Consider the following 21857-nt stretch of genomic DNA (forward strand, 5'->3'; position numbering starts at 1 on the left):
TCCGCTTTGTATCGTCTCAGGAAGAGGGTGACATGTCAACGTACCAAAGATCACTTTGTTGGTGTAAACGTTCAATCGGTTTCCCACCACGATGTGAAACTTTCTCCAGTACAGTCAGCTTTGAGATGTCTTATTTAAAACCTCAGAAATGGGAAATATGTTGCGACCGGAGTGAACTCTCCATCCAGAAAGAAATAAAAGAATGATGTTGACTGACTTAGTTCTTGTGTTTAAGCAGGCACCAAAAACTGAACACTGATTAAGTTTTATGAGCCGGCTCTTATTGCCTGCGAGGTGAGGTGGAAATAACCATGAATAGCAAGTGAAAACTTTCCACTTGCTGTCACCTTGCTCAAAACAACTGCATTGCAATGAGCTCACAAGGCCACAAGCGCTTCTCTGAGCTGTGATACAATTTGGGTCATTAACTAGACAACCCCCACATCCCACCCAAACAAACAAATTCTGATCGGGGAGTACAACAAAAAAATTACAGGGTGGAAATGAGAGTCAGCCTTAATGTTTCATGTGCAATGTTACCACAGCAAAGAGGCCACTATAGGGCAGTGTTAGGCAATAATGTGCAATGGAACCAAGCTTTGGGTTCATGTTACACACTTAAGACTTTGAACTAAACAGACTTTTATTACCAGCGGGTTTAAAAATTAAAATGTTTATTTCTTCAAACAAATGGCCAGACAATTAAAAAAAAGGATTACAAAACAAGATAAAAGAAGCCATGTTGTAGATATATTAACAGAAACAAATGAAAACTGTGGAAGTGAAGTTAGATGACGTGCTGTACTTGTGTTTTTAAAACAAAACAAGAGCTCACTGGCAAAGACGGTTCAAAATGTGGAAATGAGGGAACGGGCTCCTACAAAAAACCTAGGCATTACGATCAATACGGACATCCACCTCTCGGCCATTGATCTTTGTTCCATTCATCATCCGGCAGGCTTTCTCGGCACTCTCTGGAGAGTCAAATCTCACTGTTCCGCAGCCCTTTGACTTGCCATTCTCCATCTTGATCTCTGCAAACATCACCTGGCCTGAAGCCAACAGAAGATGCAACATTTCACAGAGTGTTCCTTTTTATGTTTGCTCAACCATCGATGTGCCACAACAAGAGAATCTCTAGGATGTGGTATGATTTACATAATTCTAAGATTCATGATTTCTATTAGAGGGGGGAAAAAAAACATACCACAGTGACTGAACTTCTCTTTAAGTTTTTGCCATGTAAGTTCATAGGAGAGCTGCAAAGAAAGAAATAAACAGTGCTAGTTTTTCATATAATGAAGAACACACTTCAGTTAACAGTGAAAGGTTTTTGTGTTATACCTTGGTATGATTTGGTTTTAGATTTTTTTTTCATGTGAAAGGTTTTTGTGTTATACCTTGGTATGATTTGGTTCTAGATTTTTTTTTTTCATGACCGATATTTATCCCTTGGACTATTATACATTTTACAGCAGAAGAGGACAGTGGCTGACTTTTTCAGACCTCTGCATCGGCTGATAAATTCTGTGGACAAGATCGGCTTTATTTTAAGGCAACGAACGGCCTTTCACCAATCCACCAAAATTAAGGAAATCTGCACTGATCCGGCCAGTCGATCAGTACGCCCTGATTTATTTCAGTGTTTCCTTTATGTTGCACGATAGTTAATAATAAATATATGTATGTATTTAAAATGATGAAAAACAGTAATTAAAAATTCAGGGGAAAAAAACTGCAAACATGCAACTCTCTGAACCACAAGCATGCTGGGGTCGACTACAATAAAGAACGTTTTCGCTGGATTCAGTTTTAGTCATACTTCTTCAAACGGATTAATCACAAAAACCAATGTTTCACTGTACTAACGGTTGGTACAATAGCCACCATCTGGTGGATCCCTCGAACTTACATTTCGCACAAAGATCTGACAACCGGCTTTGGGCCCATAGCCTCGGTCAGACATGCCCATGTGACTTGGGCCGCCACCTCCAAAGCTGCGGTTCATGTCCATTCCTGACATTCCCATGCGGTCAAAGCCAGAGCCCATGCGATCCATCGCCATACTGCCACCACCTGTGGCGAAATGAGACAGAAGATTTTAGAAAGAGAGCAACCGCCTCCGGCAGGTCATTGAAGACTCCAACACTGTCCCAGGCCTGCTTGGATAAATCAAGATGATCAATTACGGAAAATGGATTGGAATTCGTCGACAAATGACTTCATAAATACTGACAGCTTCCATTCAGTTGTGATCATGATGTGCAATGGACGTGTGCGATACCGAAATACTAAGCCTGTCCAGAGACACCATTTGTACAGGAAGCTGTTCGAACTGATAAACACTGTTGGTTTAAACAAATTATAATTAACTTATCGTGGCAACACATTCCAAAAAAAGCTGGGACAGGTGACAAAAAAAGACAAAGAAAGAGAAAGTTGAGGAATGCTCATCAAACACCTATTTGGAAATTCCTCCAGGTAAACAAGATAACTGGGAACAGGTGGGCGCCATGATTGGCTATAAAAAGAGCTTCCATCAATTGCTCAATCACAGTTCACAAGCAAGGATGGGGCGAGGTTCACCTATTTGTGGACAACTCCATTAGAAAATAGTCCAACAGTGGAAATACAATATTCCTCAACATACAATTGGAAGGAATTAAGGGATTTCATCATCTTTTTTGGAACTTGTTGAAGCCTTAAAATTCTAAGTTCATACGTATTTGCCCAAAACAATAAAGTTGAGAAGTTTGAATATTAAATATCTTGTCTGCGAAGTGTATTCAATATAGGTTGAAGATGATTTGCAAATCATTGCATACTGTTTTCATCCAAGTAACAAAATGTCCCAACTTCATTGAAAGTGGGTTTATACTTCAAAAACAAATAGGTGAACCTGCTCAATGTAATGCAGTCCTCTCTCATGGAAGTTAACCCTTTCAGGGTCAGTGATTGATACAATAGACACCTTATCATGTTATCAGGTTACATCAGGCATGTCCAGCTCCGGGCCGGGAGTGCCACGGTCCTGCCTGTTTTCCACCTCTCCCGGCTGCAACACATCTGATTCAGATGATCAGCTCATCAGCCAGCTCTGAATCATCATTAGAACGATCCTGATTATTTGAATCAGTTGTGTTACTCCTGAGAGAGCTGGAAAACAGGCAGGACAGCGGCCCTTGAGGACCGACTTTGGACACCCCTGGGTTACATGGTGCATAAAAGGGTTAAGCTGCCTAATAGAAATCGCTTGCACTTAGCGTCAAGGTTCTACACCACTTCAGCAACTATAAAACATGAAATGAATACCTCTCTTGACTGCACCGATTAAAATGAGCAAAGAAGGTTTAACTCTAGACTGACTGTACGGGTGCATCTAATGTAGCCACTGAATGTTTACTTCTGTAAGGTGTTAATTTGAGGAGGCTTGGGGTGGCTGATAATGGTAATTATTACTCTGTATGTGAAATCTTCAAAACCTCTGGTAATCCTGGGTAATATGTGATAAATGTGTACCTAATCCAGTCCCCATGCCACCAACGCCCATGCCTCCGCCAAAACTTCCACCTGATGGAGAGAATGCAATTTGGGGCAATGATGGGTTAGACCGCAGGTACACCCAGAGACAGTTCAAGAACTGACAAGCTCATCTTGCGCAGCCCCACAACACGAAGAGGACTTACTCATTCCTCCAAATGAATCTCCAAATCCCCGATTCATTGGCATGTCGCTGTTGCCAAAATCCCGATCCATTCCGCCCATTCTTGACAGGAATACATCTGAAAGGCAAAAAGCGTAACTTTTTGGCGGCAGCTGTCACTAATCTCGGAGTTCTTACACTAAATTGCTAATTGTTTTTAGCACAGTGGCAGAACAAACACTCACCGCTCATCCTGCCCATCGCCATCATGTCTCTGCCTCCAAAGTTAACCAGGTTGGCCATGTTGTCCATGCCTCCAAACCCCCCACCAACACCCATTCCTGCCAGAACCATCATCAAATGACAATTTCAAATCTGACAAATAAAGCACCCATTGACAAATGTTGGCAAAATTAACTACTGACCACCTCCAAGTCTGTTCATTCCACCATAACCTGCAGCGTCCATACCTAAAAACAAGGGGAAAGGCAGTCACATCATGCTTAAGGGTACATACAACACACTACATCATATGGAACAATGCTACATGTGGCTGGACGCTCTAGTCAAGAACACATTCCCATTCTAAATCTTTATCTGATACATGTACTCATAATGGATTGCCAAGCGATGACGCTGATTGTCTACTGTATACAGTGGACCCCTGTAAATTTGCAGTTCAGCTTTTGTGAATTAGCCTATCCTTTGGCATGAAAGTAAAAACTTGTAGATTCACAATTTTCTTTAACTTAGCAAAAAATAAAAACAGTGGGAAAAATGGCTATTCACTCTTCGCACTCGCGGACAGTCCCTGTCACTTACAAATAGCGGGTGTCCACTGTAACAGCAAAAATGTATTTCTCAACCTGTAGATATGTAGTTGTAATTGTATAAGGACCGTAAGAGAAACTGACAGCATGTACAGTCATACCTCGGTTTTTGACCATAATCCGTTCCAGAAGGCTGTTCGAAAACCGATTTGTTCGAAAACCAAAACCACGCTCTTTAAAAAAAAAAAAAAAAGATCTTTATTGAACACGTCTGTTCACCATGGAACGCTAAACGAGGAAGCGTCACTTCCTCGTCTACCCGAGGAAGCATCACATCCTCATGTAAGGAAGGCGAGAGGAGTCAAGTGACGCATTCAAGTGCGCTTAGTTTGTTCGAGAACGGAAATTGGGTCGTCATCCGAGGCATAAAAAACTCGAAATATTTGGTCGAAAACCGATCTGGTCGAGAACAGAGACGTTCGAAAACCGAGGTTTGACTGTACTTTTTTTTCCTCCAGATAATTCCAAAATACCTCCTGGCCCCATGGAGCCCATGCCTCCTCCACTGCTCAGATGGTTTGCATTGATAGGCTGCCCTCCTGGTCCTAGTCCCATACCGATACCAGACAGGCCTCCTGAGTTCATAAACAACAGACAACATACAATTCGTCAAATCTTTACCATACCTTCTTTCCATTCTGTTATTTGTGGCCAACGTTCCCTCTAATTTTCCATGCATCTGAGCATTGACACAAACTCCTTCAGCACACCTTGGACCACGGTGAGCAACATTGGACATGCACACAACTGCCAAACCAGTATCACACTTGTCCAAAACTTGAGTTCATAAGTTACATGACATAGGCATGTTACAAAAAAACCACAAAAAAACCCTATACAGTTGATCAAACTGCAACCTATAATTGAATAGAGAGTTGTGAGATGAATAAAATCAGTCCTAGTTTGTTACTTTTATTTTAGCACACGGGTAATTTTAAGGACAATGAATGTAATTAAGACTCAATACAATCTGTATTAATATTGAAGTCATTAATAACGGAAAACATAATTTATTAAAATACAAAAAAAATTCTTGTCACTTGAAAACTGAAACGCGCAAAAGAGCTTCACTGAAGGGACTCATAAACAACTCCCATGTTTGGACTTTCTGAATGGAGCGGTCCGCCTGTTGCCTGCAGCTAATTGTCAGTGTTTAGTGTGAGTGTGTCAATGTATTATTCAAACGATGATTGAACAATGGATTGCTTGGTCACGCTCATGAAACTTTCAGGGAAATGGAAATGGTGTGGTGTCCTGTTTGTAGATGAATATACTGGGATGGAAATGAAGGAATGAGTACAGAAATGTAAAGTGTGCGCATGGTGCACAGAGAGCAGTGTCCAACTGCTCACGGGCGCAACTTAGAGGGAAAATTTCTTGCGACCAACTAAAACATTTCATTTCTTGACACTGAAAAGCGTCTCTAGCATCCCTCCATGCAAATAACCTCAACCCCAGCAGCACACTTACGCGGTAATTGAGTTGTTTTTTCCATTGGGCGATAATCATCAGGGGGAAGTGATTTATCATCCTGTCAAAACACAATAAAATGTAGTGTATTTACGTTTCGACATTCACTCAAATCCCATCAAAATGATTCGAAACGCCTCACCATTTTAACATGCATTTGTCTATCAAAGAGCATCTGTCCATTGAACATGGCTGATTTCAGCGTCAAGGAGTCATGAAAAATAATAGCATTCACTTGAGTTTTTCTAGATTTTCTGCTGGCAGGCTAAGGATACAAATGGCTTGCAGGGCCTCCAGCGGCTCCTCAAAAGTCACAGTTCCCATCCCACGGCTCTTGCCGTCCTTGTCCTCCTTCACGTCAGCCCTTTTTACCACACCCGCCATGCTGAAGACTTCCTTCAGCTTCTTCCAGCCGACCTTGAAATCAAGCTATAAAATAAACAAAATATTATCATTTGCAGTCACTGTCCAATATCATCAATGTTCTTACTACGCCGTTGGCATGAATAATGCGGGCCTGTCTATTCTCGCATGTGACAGGAACATTTCGGTTGTCCTCACATTGGCCACAAACACTGTGCTCCCCAATCGACCAGTTTGCAACGCGTGCTTGATTTCAGGTGGAATGTTGGGATTATTGGCGATGGAGGGGGGGATATTCATTCCACCAGGTCCCATGTCCTGCCCCCGGCTTCCTTGTTGGCCTCCCATGCGCTGCAGCACACGGCGGGCATGTTCTCCATCAGGGTCCTTGAAGGAGAAGCAGGTAAAGGTTCACTTAGATGAGGGTAGACATTAAAGCTTGAGCTACTACTACTACAAAAAAATAAAAAATAAAAAAGAAACAAAGAAGAATCGGAAGTGTGAGGCTCTACCATCAAATGTAGACCTCTCTTGACTGGTCCACAAAGTCTACATACCTCCTTAATGTTGAGAGGCCGTCCATTCAGGTCATATTTATTCATCGTTTCGATTGCCTTGCTCACAAACTCTTCATCCTTGAAGTCCACAACGCTGTTTAAACAGGACACAAAGACACATTGTTAAACCAAGGAAACACAAAATGCATTCATAAAAAAAACATTGTAAAATAAATAATGATGATGGAGATGTTTCTTACCCGCAACCCTAAAGGAGCGATATCACAGAGGTACAGGTTGCAATTGCGTAACACAAAGGGAGAAGACAAAAAGCAGTTAAAGAAAACCAAGGCACTTGGATGCTCCTGTGTTCATCTATTTGCTTTGTTGATTTTGAACTTTAGTTTTAGTACAAAATATTCAATAGGTGCATTGCAGACCACTTTTAAAGGTCAATTATTATATTTATTTCAAGGAAATAATATGCATCAAAAAAAGCATTTAGTGTTAGATTTTTAATAGAGGCACACACTTCTACATCTTTTGTATGCATTTATCCCATGAAAAGTAACAACATACGGATAGAAAAAGATACGTCCCGATCTTGCAAGAGAGTTCTATTCCTTTGATGAGACATTTGGAGATTTAATGGTCAATCAGTAGACAAATCACACAATCCACATGTCCCTTTGGAAAATAGCCAAAACAAACTAACTTTTACAATGACAGCAACAAAAGCAAAAAAAAAAAAAAAAAGTCCTCCTTGGAGGAGGAGTTCAGAAAGCTACTTTCCAAAAATTCAACAGGACATCTCCCTTTCTAGTAAATGTCAATCATGATCCAACTATCAGGCTCTAGAAGCAACCTAGAGTACCTCCAGTTCTAGTCAGACCCAAAGGATCAGAACCTTCAAAAGCACTTGATGAAGGAGAGCCCGCTGAGGGCATTTAAAACCTGGTGCAGCAAGTTGGCCACATCACTTACCCTTGACTTTCCTTCTGCATCCTTAAAGAGCTCCACGTATGTAACCTCACCGACTACATGAGACATACACAGGAAAAAATACCAAAAAAAGAACAAAAGGCAATGTAAATCACCAAGTCATCAAGATGCCATCGGCCTTGGCCATGCCGCTAAAGCTGGAGATGTCCCGTTAAAACAGACCAAGAGCCCACCAGATAACACCATGCCTTTGTGGGCAGTGACTGAGACACCCAAAGGCCGAGGCCAGAGAAACACACAGCTACATTCAACCTGGGAAATTCAAAATACTTCAACATTATAGATCAGGTGGTCAACAGATTCCATTCATACCAAGTGAGTTTTACGCCGTCTTTGAGGCCTCTAAAAAAAGTATATCGTAAAGAGTGAAAGGTTCATACACGGAGTCAAGGTTCACTCTGCAACAGATGCAACAATGTCATACAGTCATATTCTACTACACGTTTGAGATAAGCTAACAAAGCATGTGATACAATGTCATATCCAGCTTTTCTCTCAGCATATCATGCCACTCTGCAATAACACAATCCAAAGAGGATTTAAACTCCATTGCACTGAAGGCTTCTTTCCTGCTATTTGAGCACTGTACATCCAGAGAAAGGTTGTAACTTCTACTACTACTACTAGAAACATGTAAATCCATGTGCTAACGTAGAAGGGAGAACTAAACTACAGTATTGTAACGATTCGGAGCAAAATGAGGTTCTTGACACAAAGCCCGCCATAGACAGACTTACCTTTATCACGCATGAGATCTTTAATTGCTTGCCATTTCATGTCATACGGGATGTTGCTGATGAACACCCGGTTCCTTTGACCACCTTTCTTTTCGCCACCATGTTTGTCTTTGTAAGGATGGTAGCGGCCTCCTCTTCGGCTTCCAGAAGACTTCTCTTTACCATCAAGTTTCTCTCTAGAAGGTTTGAAATCTTCAGGATCCCTAAAAAGATATTAAATGAGGGAGATTTTGTAGATCTGCTTGCTACATTGAAGCATTCTGGGGTCCCCTGAAAGCCACTCCAATAAATTCTGGCTACTCGCCAATAGCAAATATCCACACATAAATGACATCACCCCCAAAAGTGAGCTGTAACTGGTTTTTAATGCCATAGGATGGTATTATATGGTCGATAATTATGATCCTTCCCAATATAATAATATTCTTATCTTAAATCTATGTTACTGGGTGCATAAACTTTGAGCTGAGGAAGTTGAGGGTAACTGAGTCCCACGCGGACAAAAACGTCAATTGGCAACTAGTTGTTGGAGCGATGCTACTCGGCATCTGTATTACAACTGTGTAAGTTGAATTCACCTTTTTGGGATAAATGAGTACAATGGTATCTTGATTTTCCGGTTTGTGCTCCAACTTTCATGTTTTTTTTTTTTTGCAATACAGGACGTTGCTTGGTCATTTCATTTGCTTTGTGTGCTCAGCTAAAATCTGACTCAGCAGCAAGCTTCAGGTAAACCATCACTCAAGTGAAGCGGAATAAGAGGACAGCACCATGGACAGATACTGAACTTCAGCAGTTTATTGAATGGGACAAGCCAAATGTAAATTAAGTCAGAAAAGTAAATAAATGAAAACACGAACAAGGAGATGACTTGGACAATGCCAAATGGAGCTGTAGTCACAGCTCGTATAGGCGTGTGTGTTTGTGTGTGAGAGAGAGAGAGAGAGAGAGAGAGAGAGATACTGTATTCGCATCTTACACTTTATAGTTGATTTGTTTTTGTTTTTAAATATTACTATGTTTTTATATCGCCATTTACAATAAAGAAATAGTTTACTTCATAAAAAAAACTATTAATGACTCAAACTAATAAATACCTAAAGTTGACTGTTCTCTCCTGGCACCCTCTCGCTCGTACAGGGGGCTAATTGGCCATTGGCCATGGGTTGCTGCTGTTCCTGTGGGGGATTCTGTATCGACTGACCGGGGTCTTTTGGAATCATCAAATGGACCCTCGTGGCAGTCAATGAAACCAACATCATTTACTGTTCATATGGTCCGAAGAGGGGACGGGGGGTATTCCTCCATCTGTGATCGCCTCACAAGGTTTCTTCCTTGACTTATTTACCGTAAGCCAGCCGTAAATAAATTGACTTATAAACGTAAATAATTTACATTTACCAACATAGAATCTTTACTGAATGTACCTAAACTAGAAATACTTTCTGCGATGATCAACCAAGATTGGCGTGGAAATAGCTTCGGAATTAAAGACCCGTAATTAATTTTAGGATCGAGAGTTTATTCCGCAAAAGGATTTAGCGAGCGCTAAATTTGAGAACATGTGCATTTGCTAACATTTGGTTGGCCGTTGACCTGATCTACCATGCCCAGCGTTCGAGCCAGTGTAAACATATCCATGCATACTTTTAAAAGATAAACTGCAGCAAGGAATGAATAAATAAATAAATACACATTTGCGATTTTACGAACGGGAGATTACACAGCATCACTAGGTAACGGACCGTCTCAGCTAACAATGGTTAGCATCACAGAGACTCCATTTTAGCTTAGCTTCATACATTCGATGAAGAGCGCTATAGGTCGGTCTTTCACTCACGTCTTTACGCCATTGGGTGTCTCGGGACCAGGCTCGCTAGTGTCCGATTTGACGGATGCAGTAGGCTCCTCTAGCTTTGGCTCTTCATCAAGACACGGGATATCTTCCATGATTGTGGCGCTGTTCCTTAGACTACACAAGATGCCTTGACGCACTTGCAAACCTGCTCCATCTCGCGAGACTTGGGGATGTCGCGAGTCTCAGAGACTGTTGCCAAGCGGTGTGGAGGAATTCTTGAGGATGACGAAGAAATACAGTAGAAGAGATGAGGGTACATATTATTCTTGTTTTTAATATATATAATTTTTATGTATAGATTGTTTACATTCTAGTGTGTAGTTTGTTGTCCAGTATATGACAATTTGTGTTTGCTCTTATTTTGCCTTCTCTTGCTCAACTGCCTGCAGCCGGGTTGCCATCGCAAAAGATTATGTGTTCTCAATGGCCTTATCTGGATCAATAAAGATTTTTTAAAAATCCGTCCAATTTGCAAATACACATATGTTTGTCAATGTTTGACACAGTTTTAAAAATGCACATCCATGGGTCATTCCAGAATTGGAGGACACTTTGTGCACCAACACTTTTTTAATCTTGGCCATTTTTTAAAAATCATCAAAAATAATCATATGATTCATTGAGCGCAACTATAAACTGTACAATTTTTAGAAGACATTTTACAGTATTTGCTATACCACATAGTTTGGTGTGTCTGACAAACACAGTTATTAAATCCATCCATGCATGCATTTTCCAAACTCCTTATCCTCATGGGGTAAATACAGTAACATGATGAAAAATAAATGCGAATGATAGTCACGGGTGATTCTAGGCTTAGCAGTTTACAGGTGCTGAGCTCTCGGTCAGGCAAGACAAATATTGTTTTGTACATTTTAACACAACTTCATTCCCAGACGGTATTTGTGAAAGAAAAGCGTAACACGGTATTCGAAGGCCATTGATTAAACTCTCTGATCAATTTTATTTAAAGAGCTGTGGGAAGACAGCTCATTCAAAATGCATATACCGGTATTTTAATGTGTATGTAAAGTCTACATACACATTAAAATATATGCATTTTTCAAATGATTAACAAAATTACAGAAACTCGATCTTGTACTCTATTTGTACCGTAATTTTATTTGGAATGTGATGCACAAAGACGCCAGCTAACTCCTAATTAAAAACATCAACAGTTACCTAGTATTAAATGCTGCAAATGTGAGGACCTTTAACAGTAGGATTATGTTGGTAATGAGCGGTTGAAATTAAGAAAGGTGCCACATATCTTGGTTTAAGACAGGTAGTTACCACATAATTTTTGATCCTTCAAATTTAGTGGTGTTGGTGTTCATTTTAAGGGTGCTTTAGCACCGCCAAAAATGGGCTGGAAATGTGTTTTTTTTTTTGGGGTGGAGTAGCTAAATGCTACCTGTGTTTGCTGCTCTGCTCAGAAGTCCAAAACAAAATTAGCTACGATCTAATTAAAACAAAAACAAAAAAAAAGGAAGAAAAACCTTGATACTAATGTCTTCTTATCATGTGACGACAAATAGTGTTGCGTTTAAGTAAGACATTAAATTAAGGTGAAGACACTGAAAAACTATTAAAAAAATAGAAGAAAGGATTTACCTTAATTCTAATCATGGTCCGAGCAATTAGTTTGAAGATGTCATTTTTGCTGAGTCATGTCACTCACTTTTTTTACTCCTCTAGATGGCTTAAAAGGTTTTAGTAACAGGCTTGCATGTACTGTATGTTGAAAAAGATCGAAATCAAAACAAGTTCCTTTGTTGAACCAGGTAAGACAAGTTCAAAAATACATAGCAACCATTAGTCAGCACACAGCTGGGCCTCTAAATGTATTTATATACGTATTTTGCAAATGAATACAATGAGACTATATGGATAAAATAATTGAGGCACCGCACCATGAACATCTAAGGAAGAAACTATAAACTTGGTTTCCCCTTATGCAGCACAGTTTCCATACTTTCAGTCAGGCTTTTCAGTGTTGTAGTTAATCCTGTCCCAGAAATGATCATTGTGTATCGTCAGGATGATTGTTGGATTCCCGAATACAATCTCATATTGTAAAACATCCATTTACGTGTGTCAAGGTCTCTGCAGCTGTAATTCAAATTATAATTGAACTTTATTTGAGAACGCATTGTTCTTAGTCACTTACTGAGAATGGATTGCTCTGACTTCATTTTATTACCATGTCTCAAGTTGACCTTGACAGAGCATAGAAGTTGCAAAGTAATTAACCTTTAACATAACACTTACATTAACCTGTAAAGTAAACAAAACCAGGTTAATAAATGCATCGTTTGTTGACTTGGCAATATACACGCATTCATAAAATTGAGGAGTCTAATTAAGTTCTGAGAAACAGAAACACTCAAAAAATGCAATTTGTTTTTTCTTTTGAAGTTGTGATAAATTCTGTGGCCTTAGTTTACCAACCAACCATCATTATCGGGTAAATTGATTTTTGTAATAACCTTATGAGAACTTCAGATTGGCATTTCTATAACCTCACTATAAAGAAGACACAGCAAAACTTGAACTGAAATTTAAAAAAAAAAAGGGCCATGTATTGCAATGTACCTCTGTTACTTAAAAGGGATTAATAATTGCTACTTCTCAATTACTGTACATTTCCATTAACACTTCTGTCTTTGAACTCTTCAGGGGAGATTACGACACTGTAAAAGCGGTGTGAACTTCACTCATTAGCATTAAAGGTATACTGTGTACTGACCCTGAGATAAAAGTCTAATAATCGTTATCCTTGTGTCCTATGGACACAGGAGAGTCTTTATGCAACAGGTTTAGATTTCAGTCACACAAGTGTAAGAATTGCATAAGATATAGAATAAAATGAATATTAGATCCAGCTATGCATGTTTTAAAGATCTTCTAATCATATCGGATTAGTCATTTGCTGTATTGGGCGTCATTAAATTATAACGCATTGCCGAGTAAAAGGTCACGGTGATGAAAACCATTGACCTTGAAATGCTTAAGAGGGAAAATTAGGCCCTTTAGTGCTGGTACTTCTGGTCTTCTGCACCTAGGCCACCAGGGACAGTATAATACTGACATACAACAACTACACATGCAGCCTTCTCCTTCCTCAGTCAATTTCTCTATTCCTCAGTAATCCTGATGAATATAAAGCATCCTTCGCAGAGAATAAAGCCTATGTGCCTATGAGTATTGATCTACTGTATTGTGCGTCAACAAGTGTTGCGTCACTGTTTGTTGCTCACAGTGTTTTAACACAACCACCTTGATTCTACATGATATACACAAGCCTGTCTATGAGGTTTCCTATGACGTGTTAGCATTAAGCTAGCAAAAACGATTTGGTTGTTTCAAATACAAAATGTATAATTCTCTTTGTTTTATGTTTACTTTGATAACAAACTTCAACAGGGAGTACAAAATGAACAGCGCAGTCTTTTTTTTACGAGAATTGTTCACTAATTCTAGTTGTTAAACTGATGATTTTGGTGAATTTATTTCAAGTTTGCATTTCTGAGAAATTGAATCTTTTTTTATTTGTTGCATTTTCCCCTTTCTTTTGTGTACACTTCAAAATGGAAAATGGAGCTTGCAGTTTACCACTTGTAGACTCTAATTTATTACACACAAAAACAATGACCATTTCCCACATGGAATTCCTTATCCTCAGATCTGAGTCACTGCACCACTATGACAAAAAAGCCTCATAGCTGATATAAACTTGTACTGCATAACAGCATAACAGATGGCCGCTTCCATACTGAATGCTATGGCTAGATAAAGTGCAAGTTTTCTGTGCTTTCTTCATAACAGTAAAACCACTCTATTTCATCATGGGCTCATCTGCCTCATCATGTCTGAGAGCATCATCATTATAATCAGTTATAAACAAACACGGCTTGATGAATGATGCTGTTGTGATACCTTTGCAGTATTTACTCGCCAGGCACAATGAGAGGCAGCATTTCTCCTGCAGACTAAACCGTGACTTTCCACTCTCATTCCGGTGTTGTCACTTTGAGGGGAGAACACAAACACACCCAGGCTGCAAAGATGCAAAGGGAGGAGACAGAAGATCGCTTGTTTATGTGCCGCTGCGGCCATCCTTGCGCTGCCGAGGCAGGAATGTTGTGAATGAGTGAGGCAGCAGGGCAGCTGAGTGAGACTAACAAGTGGTTGCCATGCAGCAGGAGCATGTGCGTTGCGATTGGGAGAGATAAGAAATCGAGAAACAGAATGATAATGAGCAGGAGGCAGCAAGTAAGGCGGCACGAGGATGAGCAGTAGCATCCCTGAGAAGAGACGTATCTCCGGTTGAGCTCCCCCTACCCTACTCGCCGCTCCTCTATTGCCTTCTTCCTTTTTGGATTTTTGTTTTGGTAAGAAACTAGCCTTCAAACATGCTAATAGTGGTAGGTTTCATGGACATATATGTGCACTGTCTGAGAGGGAGGACCTCTGCAGAAGATGTGCTATCAACAGGTCTGTGATTGGCACCATAATGACGGTAAGATGCCTGCTTTCCCTCTCAGGACACCCACCTGCAAGTGCAGTCTCTGTCTTTCACTCTCTCTCTCTCTCATCGTGCATACCTGTATCTCACTAATCATCCTACTTCCCTCTCTTGTGTCTGTCAATTCATTCCACCGTCTATTCCATTGGCTCGCCCATTCTCTTGAGCCACCTGCTGCTTGAAAAGATTTGTGGACCAACGACTGACAGAGGCGAACTTGCAGCAAATGTGGGCATTCACTGTTTTATGTCTAATGGAATTACACTGTCTGGCAGACATATGCGCCCATGCAACAGGTCGAAAGCCATTTGGTTTCCCAAAACTAACTTACAATCCATCGTGTCATGCCTGAATGCGATGCAATGTTTCCATTGTTATTGCTGAGCATGTGTTTAATATCTGACGATAAGCACTGCGACACCCTGGAATTCTAACTCAGAAGCTGTATGGTCATGCTTTCGGCAAGATGTCCTCTTATTACTGACTTCATGAACCCCCGCCTTTGCTGTTTTCTTGATCTCAATCTCTGCAACATTGTGCCAAGATGGAGAGATCGAAGTTTGACTCTTAGCATAACTGAATGAAGCTATTTATAGATTTCTTCACCCTTCATGAGTCACGGTGAGTTCTTGTGTGCATTGCAAATTATCTAAATTGAACATTTTGCCTACCCGTGACTTTATTTCTTCTTGGTTCGTCAGTGGATTAGCAGTGTTACAGACTGTTTCAGTTAATTTTACAGACCCAATCTGAAGCCATCACATCATCTTTGTCTAGGTAACATGCAACCAGTGACCCAGTCAGAGGAGAGATGAGGCACCTAGAAGTTGATTTACAATGTGTAGCGTCCACTACAACCACTCCCTGGCTGCCATGAGCGGAAACGACATGATGGCGCACTCTCTGACTCTGGAACAGAAGACGGCGTTTGCCTTTGTGGGGATGCTACTCGTGTTCCTGGGACTGCTGATAGTGAGGTGTTTTAGGATCCTACTGGACCCTTACAGCAGCATGCCGTCCTCTAACTGGGCAGACGGCATCGAAGGGCTGGAGAAAGGGACGTTTGAGTATGCCTTGACTTAACACAGGGGGACAGACATCCAGAGATGTCCTCAAAAAGCTTGATTATTTTAGGCTTTCACATGCATTCAGTCAGTCACTGATGGAACACCCACACAAACAGAAACACAGGTCATTGTTGCTTACTTGACAAGAATTGGAAACTTAGGTTTCAATCAAGTGCAACTAAAGAGAATTTGGTTGATATCCGAAGGTGAATACTTTCCATGGGGATCACTTCGGTACAGTAGTTCATATTTAGTTTCAGAGTCAACATTATGTTGTTTTGCAGATTATCCGTGCATGTGGTAGGTGTGGTCTACATCGGCCTGCAGTAAAATGTGTGTGTACGCGTTAGGTCAAAAAGTGAGATTTGGTTGTTTTAAAGACTATGCGACAGAATGATGCTTCTTTCTAATTACTTTATGTTCTCAACAAACCTCCAATTTTGCAAACTTTACATTCTGTCCGTTCATTCCCATCCAAAGTGTTAACCTTTGAGCATTTCTAGAAGTTTGGACCCAACATGTCAGTGATGGCCCAATGAAGACAAAAGTATTTGGTCGCCTGCCTTGACATGCATTTGATCTTTTGTGGCATCCCCTTCTTAGTCCATGGGCTTTAATGTGATGTTGCTCCTCATTGTGCAGCTCTAACAGCTACATCTCTGATGGGAAGCTTTTCCCCAAAGTTCAGAAATGTGATTGACTATTTTTTTTTCATGGTGCACATTCTTAGGTCACACACTGATGTTGGACGTACTATTCAAAAATATTGTCCACCTAGTTCCAGTGAAAGGAACTCTGGATGCTTCAGCATAGCAAGAGATTTTAGACATTCTATGCACCCAATTATGTGCGAACAGTTTGGGGATGGTGCCTTCATGTTCCAAAATTACTTTCTACCTTAAGACATTGACGTTTCTCGTCCAATCCAAAGTGCTGTACATGGAGCAACTATCATATATACGTACAACAATAAAGCAATAAATCAGTAACAAAGACGGTAGAAAGCACCAAATAGTAGATCAAGTCTGAATCATGCTGAGTCAAATGCCAAAGAATACAAGAAACAGTGAAGCTGCTATATAGGCAAAGGGAGGCCCGACGTCAGACTGAACCATATGAATTCGGAATGGCATGTCACTCACTGTAAGTTCATACGCAAGTCAAGGCAGGTATGCAAATACTTTTGGTAATATACTGTAGTGTCCGTATGTTGATCATAGCGTTTGCTCTTCAGTCAGCCTAGGCTGGTTTCTACTGCGTCTACATGGTATTGTGGGAGTGAGTGTGAGGCAAATGCTGCGTCATATTCTCCTTCAGCTCATCAATTGGCACGGAAATGGCTGAACCTCCCTTTAAACCTCACCCGAAAGCCGAATATGTGCAGGCGCCCACGGCGAAAGGAGGACATGCGAGAGGTTTTGCGGTACACAGCGGTATTATTCCAATGTAGACTCAGGGACAAGTTTCCTTAAGTGATCTCCGAATGGCAAAAGCAATTGCACACATCTGCACGGCAGAGTCGTCCTGCACAAGAATAAGTATGTGATTGGATACAGGGTATTGGTGTGAAACTATCATGTGGATTGTGTGAGCCAATCAAATCCAGTCAGACAGTGAATTAAAGACATGACGCTGCTGTGCACATATCAGTTTGAGAAGCCACATAGGGGACGGCAAATTGATTTGTATTATGGTGTTACTGTTTCTTAATGATGCGAAGCCATCATTCAGAGTTTGTACAGCTGTTATTGCTGCTGTTGAATGATGGCTTACTGTTTGGTGCCAAAGTCTGAGAGAACGAAACACGTTTACTCTCCATTTCATCTGTCTCGGAATGACAAATGATAAAGAATGTCTGTCAAGGATCCTGTCCAAAGGTTGGCTGATGGAGCCGAAGGAACCAAATAAGGATTAAAGAACAAGAAAGGACTCGTTCTCTATCTTTTAGTGCTGCTAGACTCTCATGACCTGTCTGAATAGGAGAAGGTCACATTGGGACTGGACATTTATTAGCACTGTAGAGGAAATCGTCTATTCTCAGCCAACCCCACTCCACCCTTCAGACAACACAGGACTGGATAGTTCAAGATGGAGAGCATCAGTCACGTGGCAGACTGGTCAACGTCTTGAGCTTTTCCTTTGCAAATATCTACACTTTGCCTGCAGTGCTGTGAATTTGCCTTACTGTGACCTTCATTGGGTTTATGTGCCTTCATCTAGAAACATTAGAGCTCCTGTATGTTGTGTGGGCATGCGTGACATATCATGATGACAGATATGCGGACCTGTTGCCTGCTCAGCTGCTGGTAGAGGTTTCTTGATGACATTTGACTCAATGATGTAAAATAAATGGAGTTTCTTCACTTAAAAGTGTGCATTTGAAAGCTTTGTGTGAGAAATGAGGGAATGTTGTCAATTTCTTGTCAGAGGTGTCAAATTCATTTTTATGGAGGGTGGACATTAGGACTCTAAAAAGCAAATCAACATATCATCAACTTATCATGTTACTGCATATACAGTACACGATTGCCCCCGCAAATATGACAAACAATCATTCACACTCACATTCACACCGAGGAAGAATTTATAGTCTACAAGTAACCTAACATGACTTAGATTTGTTCTTGGTTTTACTGTTTGGTGCTTTCTACCGCCTTTATTACCGATTTGTCTTACTGTTTATTGTGCATGTTAAATTGCTCCATGTACAGCACTTTGTATGCAGCGATGGCTGTTTGAAAGTGCTCTATAAATACTGTTGACTTGACTTGACTTGACTTAACATACATTTTTGGGGAATGTGGGTGGAAACTGCAGTAACTGGAGAAAAGTCAAAAAGATACGGGCAGAACATTCAAATTCAACACAGAAAGGCTAGAGCCTGAATTCCAACCTGCAAATTCTGTATTGTGAGGTGGATGTGCAGACTGATGGATGGATGGATGGACAGATGGCTAGATAGATACGCCCCTCCCTCTCTCCCTCTCTAGCTATCTAACTGGACAGCTAGATAGCTTTCAAACAAGGGAGGACTCAGGCCTCATTCAGTACATTATAATATTACCCAAACTGGAATCCACGGTTGCATTAATATTTGAGACGGGCTTTTTCTTTTTGGCCAGACAGTGGCAGTTGGACTGGTCATCATTTTCATTGCCTTTGACAATGTCCCTGTCTCACCTTGGCCACTTGCATTCTTTTTTTTTTTTCAAGCAGCAATACATACTGTATTGCCAAATATTACTGACAAGGGGTTGGGAATATCCTTGAAATATCCTTAAATGTACAACTTGACAACAGCACATACTTTGCTGCATACATTCGCGGAGCAATGCTGATCCCATCTTGAATGGCGCCTTTTGCAACAACCACAAGCAAATGTTATCATAGATAACGTTTACATTACATCTACAAAGACACCTTTTTGAGGACGTTGACGCCGCGGCCATATTGAATGTGGCAAAGTGAAGCAAATTGTGAATATGAATATGTATCATCAAGCAAAATCTGGAATTATTGCTTTTAATTGTATAATGTATATGTAATATCGTAAGCTCAGCTTTACAATATTATTTGCCAAATTTATATCAAATATTCAAGCCACACAATACAGTGGATGTGCTGACATATTGCGCCGACCCGGTTCAACAATTGTCTGCTCCAGAATCGAAAAGAATATTTATATTCATTTTAGATTTCCAGAGTTTACGGCTCCCATGGAGTCTTGTAAACAGCTCAAATGCCTTTCTTAATGCTCACATCAACCTCTGAAAATATTAGAATGATTGTCCAAGTATTAGGGATTTTAGGGTTTTTTCCTCTTCATAGAGGCGCTCACTTCACGAGAGAAACATATTGTCCGTAAAATAACATTATTACAACATTACAGAATGCCACACTTTGAAAAATGTGCAGGACTCTCGCATGCAAACATTGACATATTCATCAGATATATGCCTGGCTACCAAACCTTATTTTCAGTAACACCGTGATTGGTTGTTGCAGACAAGACTGACCATCAATCAAAAAAAAAAATGACATCACTGTTTCTTTATATGTTTAATGTTTTAGTGATAAGCAACTCAACATTAGTATTTCACAACACCAAAATAGTTACTATAATAAAATAAAATAATGATAAAAAGAAAGAATTACAATATGTAACTCTCTTTGTTAAATTACTTATTTTACTATCGATGACCAAAGAGAGAGCGAGAGAGAGAGAGAGGAGCTATTCTTAAAAAGACAAATAGATTGTAAAAATGTAAACCTCAAGATTGAATAAAACTGCATTTAATTAGATTTTGTTATTTAGGCTTTTTAATGCAAATGTTTCTTTTCTATTTCAACTCGATTTCATGGAATCTGGCCTACATTTGACTGAGAACAAAAGTTATCTGATAGGAAATAGATGTTCCCTTTGCAGAATTCATAATTGGCAAGTCAGTTATTAAACATAATACTTTTATGATCATTAAGAACACGACTCATGTCGCAGTAGAGAATCATTAATAGATCCAGTAAAAGGGGCCCAGGTTAGTTAGATCTCGCTTGACTTGAGATATTTCAGAGGACACAGTCAATTGAGGAATTTGAGGAGGGGTATAATTTGCGTCAATATTTGCGGGAGCTGCAAAACTCTCCATTCCACTGATAAACCATTTGTTTTTTTGAATGTCTTTTTTTTCTGGGATAAAAGCTGTTATGATCATTTCTAATGAAGTACAAATAACAATCAATCAATCAAATTAATAAATGTTCATGTTATAGTGGTTAAGGGCTGCATAAAAAGCTTCAATATTTAAAAAAAAAAAACAAATGGCCATTGTATCTTGCGATCTTATCACAACACAAAAGGCTCGAGAAGTCCGAAGACCACAAGTGATAAAATTTATGATTTATAATCAGTAATAGCTAAGGTTCATGATTTGTCTTACTACTTGTTCTTACACTTTGTAACAGGTGTTCAATGAACACTAAGATCTACTGTGATTACAGTTGAGTCCTAATCACCTCTTTGACCTGAAAATGCTGATTTCTCCAAGGACGACTCTCTGTTATCCAATAGCTTATTAGGAGAGGGATTTCCCAAATTGGGGTCTGGACTAAAAAAATCAATCACGAGTAAGGAAGAAACAGGTTTTAAAACTAAACTCTGATGTATTAATATTAGTAATGTTAGTACTGGTATTAAAATACTGTATTTCACGTCCCCCTCAACTCACTACCACAACTATGAATAGTAGCATTTGTTTCTAAAATTGTTATAAGTGCACCAATGCATAACACGGTATTCTTGCTAATATTAAAGGACAAAAATAAATAAATATAGATCAACTTACAAAAAACAATAACTTTATTAGTATTATACTCTTCTTGTTGTCTGGTTGGGAGGGAAGAAATTTAATTTGTGCTGTATGTTGCACATACAGCGCATTTGACAATAAAGTTGTACTAGACTACTTGACTTATCAACATTGTTTTCTATCTTCTCGACGAATTCCGTTTCATCCCTGTTAAACATTTTTCCCTGGTGTCTCTTCAGGTTTCAGGCTGCTCTCTGCTGTTGGGTGCGCATTTACCTTGGAGCAGGGGTCACCAACTCGGGTTGTCGAGGGCTCCGATCCATAATGTTGTAGATATTTTCCTCCTCCAACACACCTAATTCAAATGATCAGAGCATGAAAGCAATCCTGAACCTTTGAATCAGTTGCGTTGGAGGAGGGAAGCATCTAAAACATTGTGGATCGGGGCCCTCGAGGACCTGAGTTGGTAACCCCTGACTTAGAGCTGATACTCCCTGCGCACACTGCCAATGAGAGTGCCACTGCTTCGTTCTGTAGTGGAAGTGCAATTACACTT

At 40.1% G+C, this 21857-nt stretch overlaps 2 protein-coding genes across 2 annotated transcripts; one reads left to right on the forward strand and one right to left on the reverse strand.

Moving 5' to 3' along the window:
* Positions 1-657: 657 nt before the first annotated feature.
* Positions 658-14720, reverse strand: myef2 (myelin expression factor 2). The gene is given in 19 exon segments (XM_086106466.1): positions 658-1052; positions 1208-1259; positions 1913-2076; positions 3520-3570; positions 3687-3782; positions 3889-3984; positions 4072-4113; positions 4947-5048; positions 5944-6004; positions 6086-6135; positions 6219-6372; positions 6505-6693; positions 6864-6957; positions 7064-7071; positions 7788-7840; positions 8543-8745; positions 10383-10567; positions 10569-10589; positions 14649-14720. Coding segments are annotated over 19 exon segments (1842 nt in total). The 5' UTR covers positions 14706-14720; the 3' UTR covers positions 658-888.
* ctxn2 (cortexin 2) lies at positions 14554-18365 on the forward strand. Its single transcript, XM_086106800.1, has 2 exons — positions 14554-14922; positions 15706-18365. Exon 2 carries the CDS (start codon positions 15766-15768, stop codon positions 16009-16011), a length of 246 nt encoding a protein of 81 aa, XP_085962926.1. The 5' UTR covers positions 14554-14922; positions 15706-15765; the 3' UTR covers positions 16012-18365.
* Positions 18366-21857: the final 3492 nt, after the last annotated feature.

This window comes from Hippocampus guttulatus, chromosome 3 (genome assembly GCF_054856545.1).
Source record: "Hippocampus guttulatus isolate MCC_2025c chromosome 3, RoL_Hgut_1.0, whole genome shotgun sequence".
Classification (NCBI taxonomy): domain Eukaryota; kingdom Metazoa; phylum Chordata; class Actinopteri; order Syngnathiformes; family Syngnathidae; genus Hippocampus; species Hippocampus guttulatus.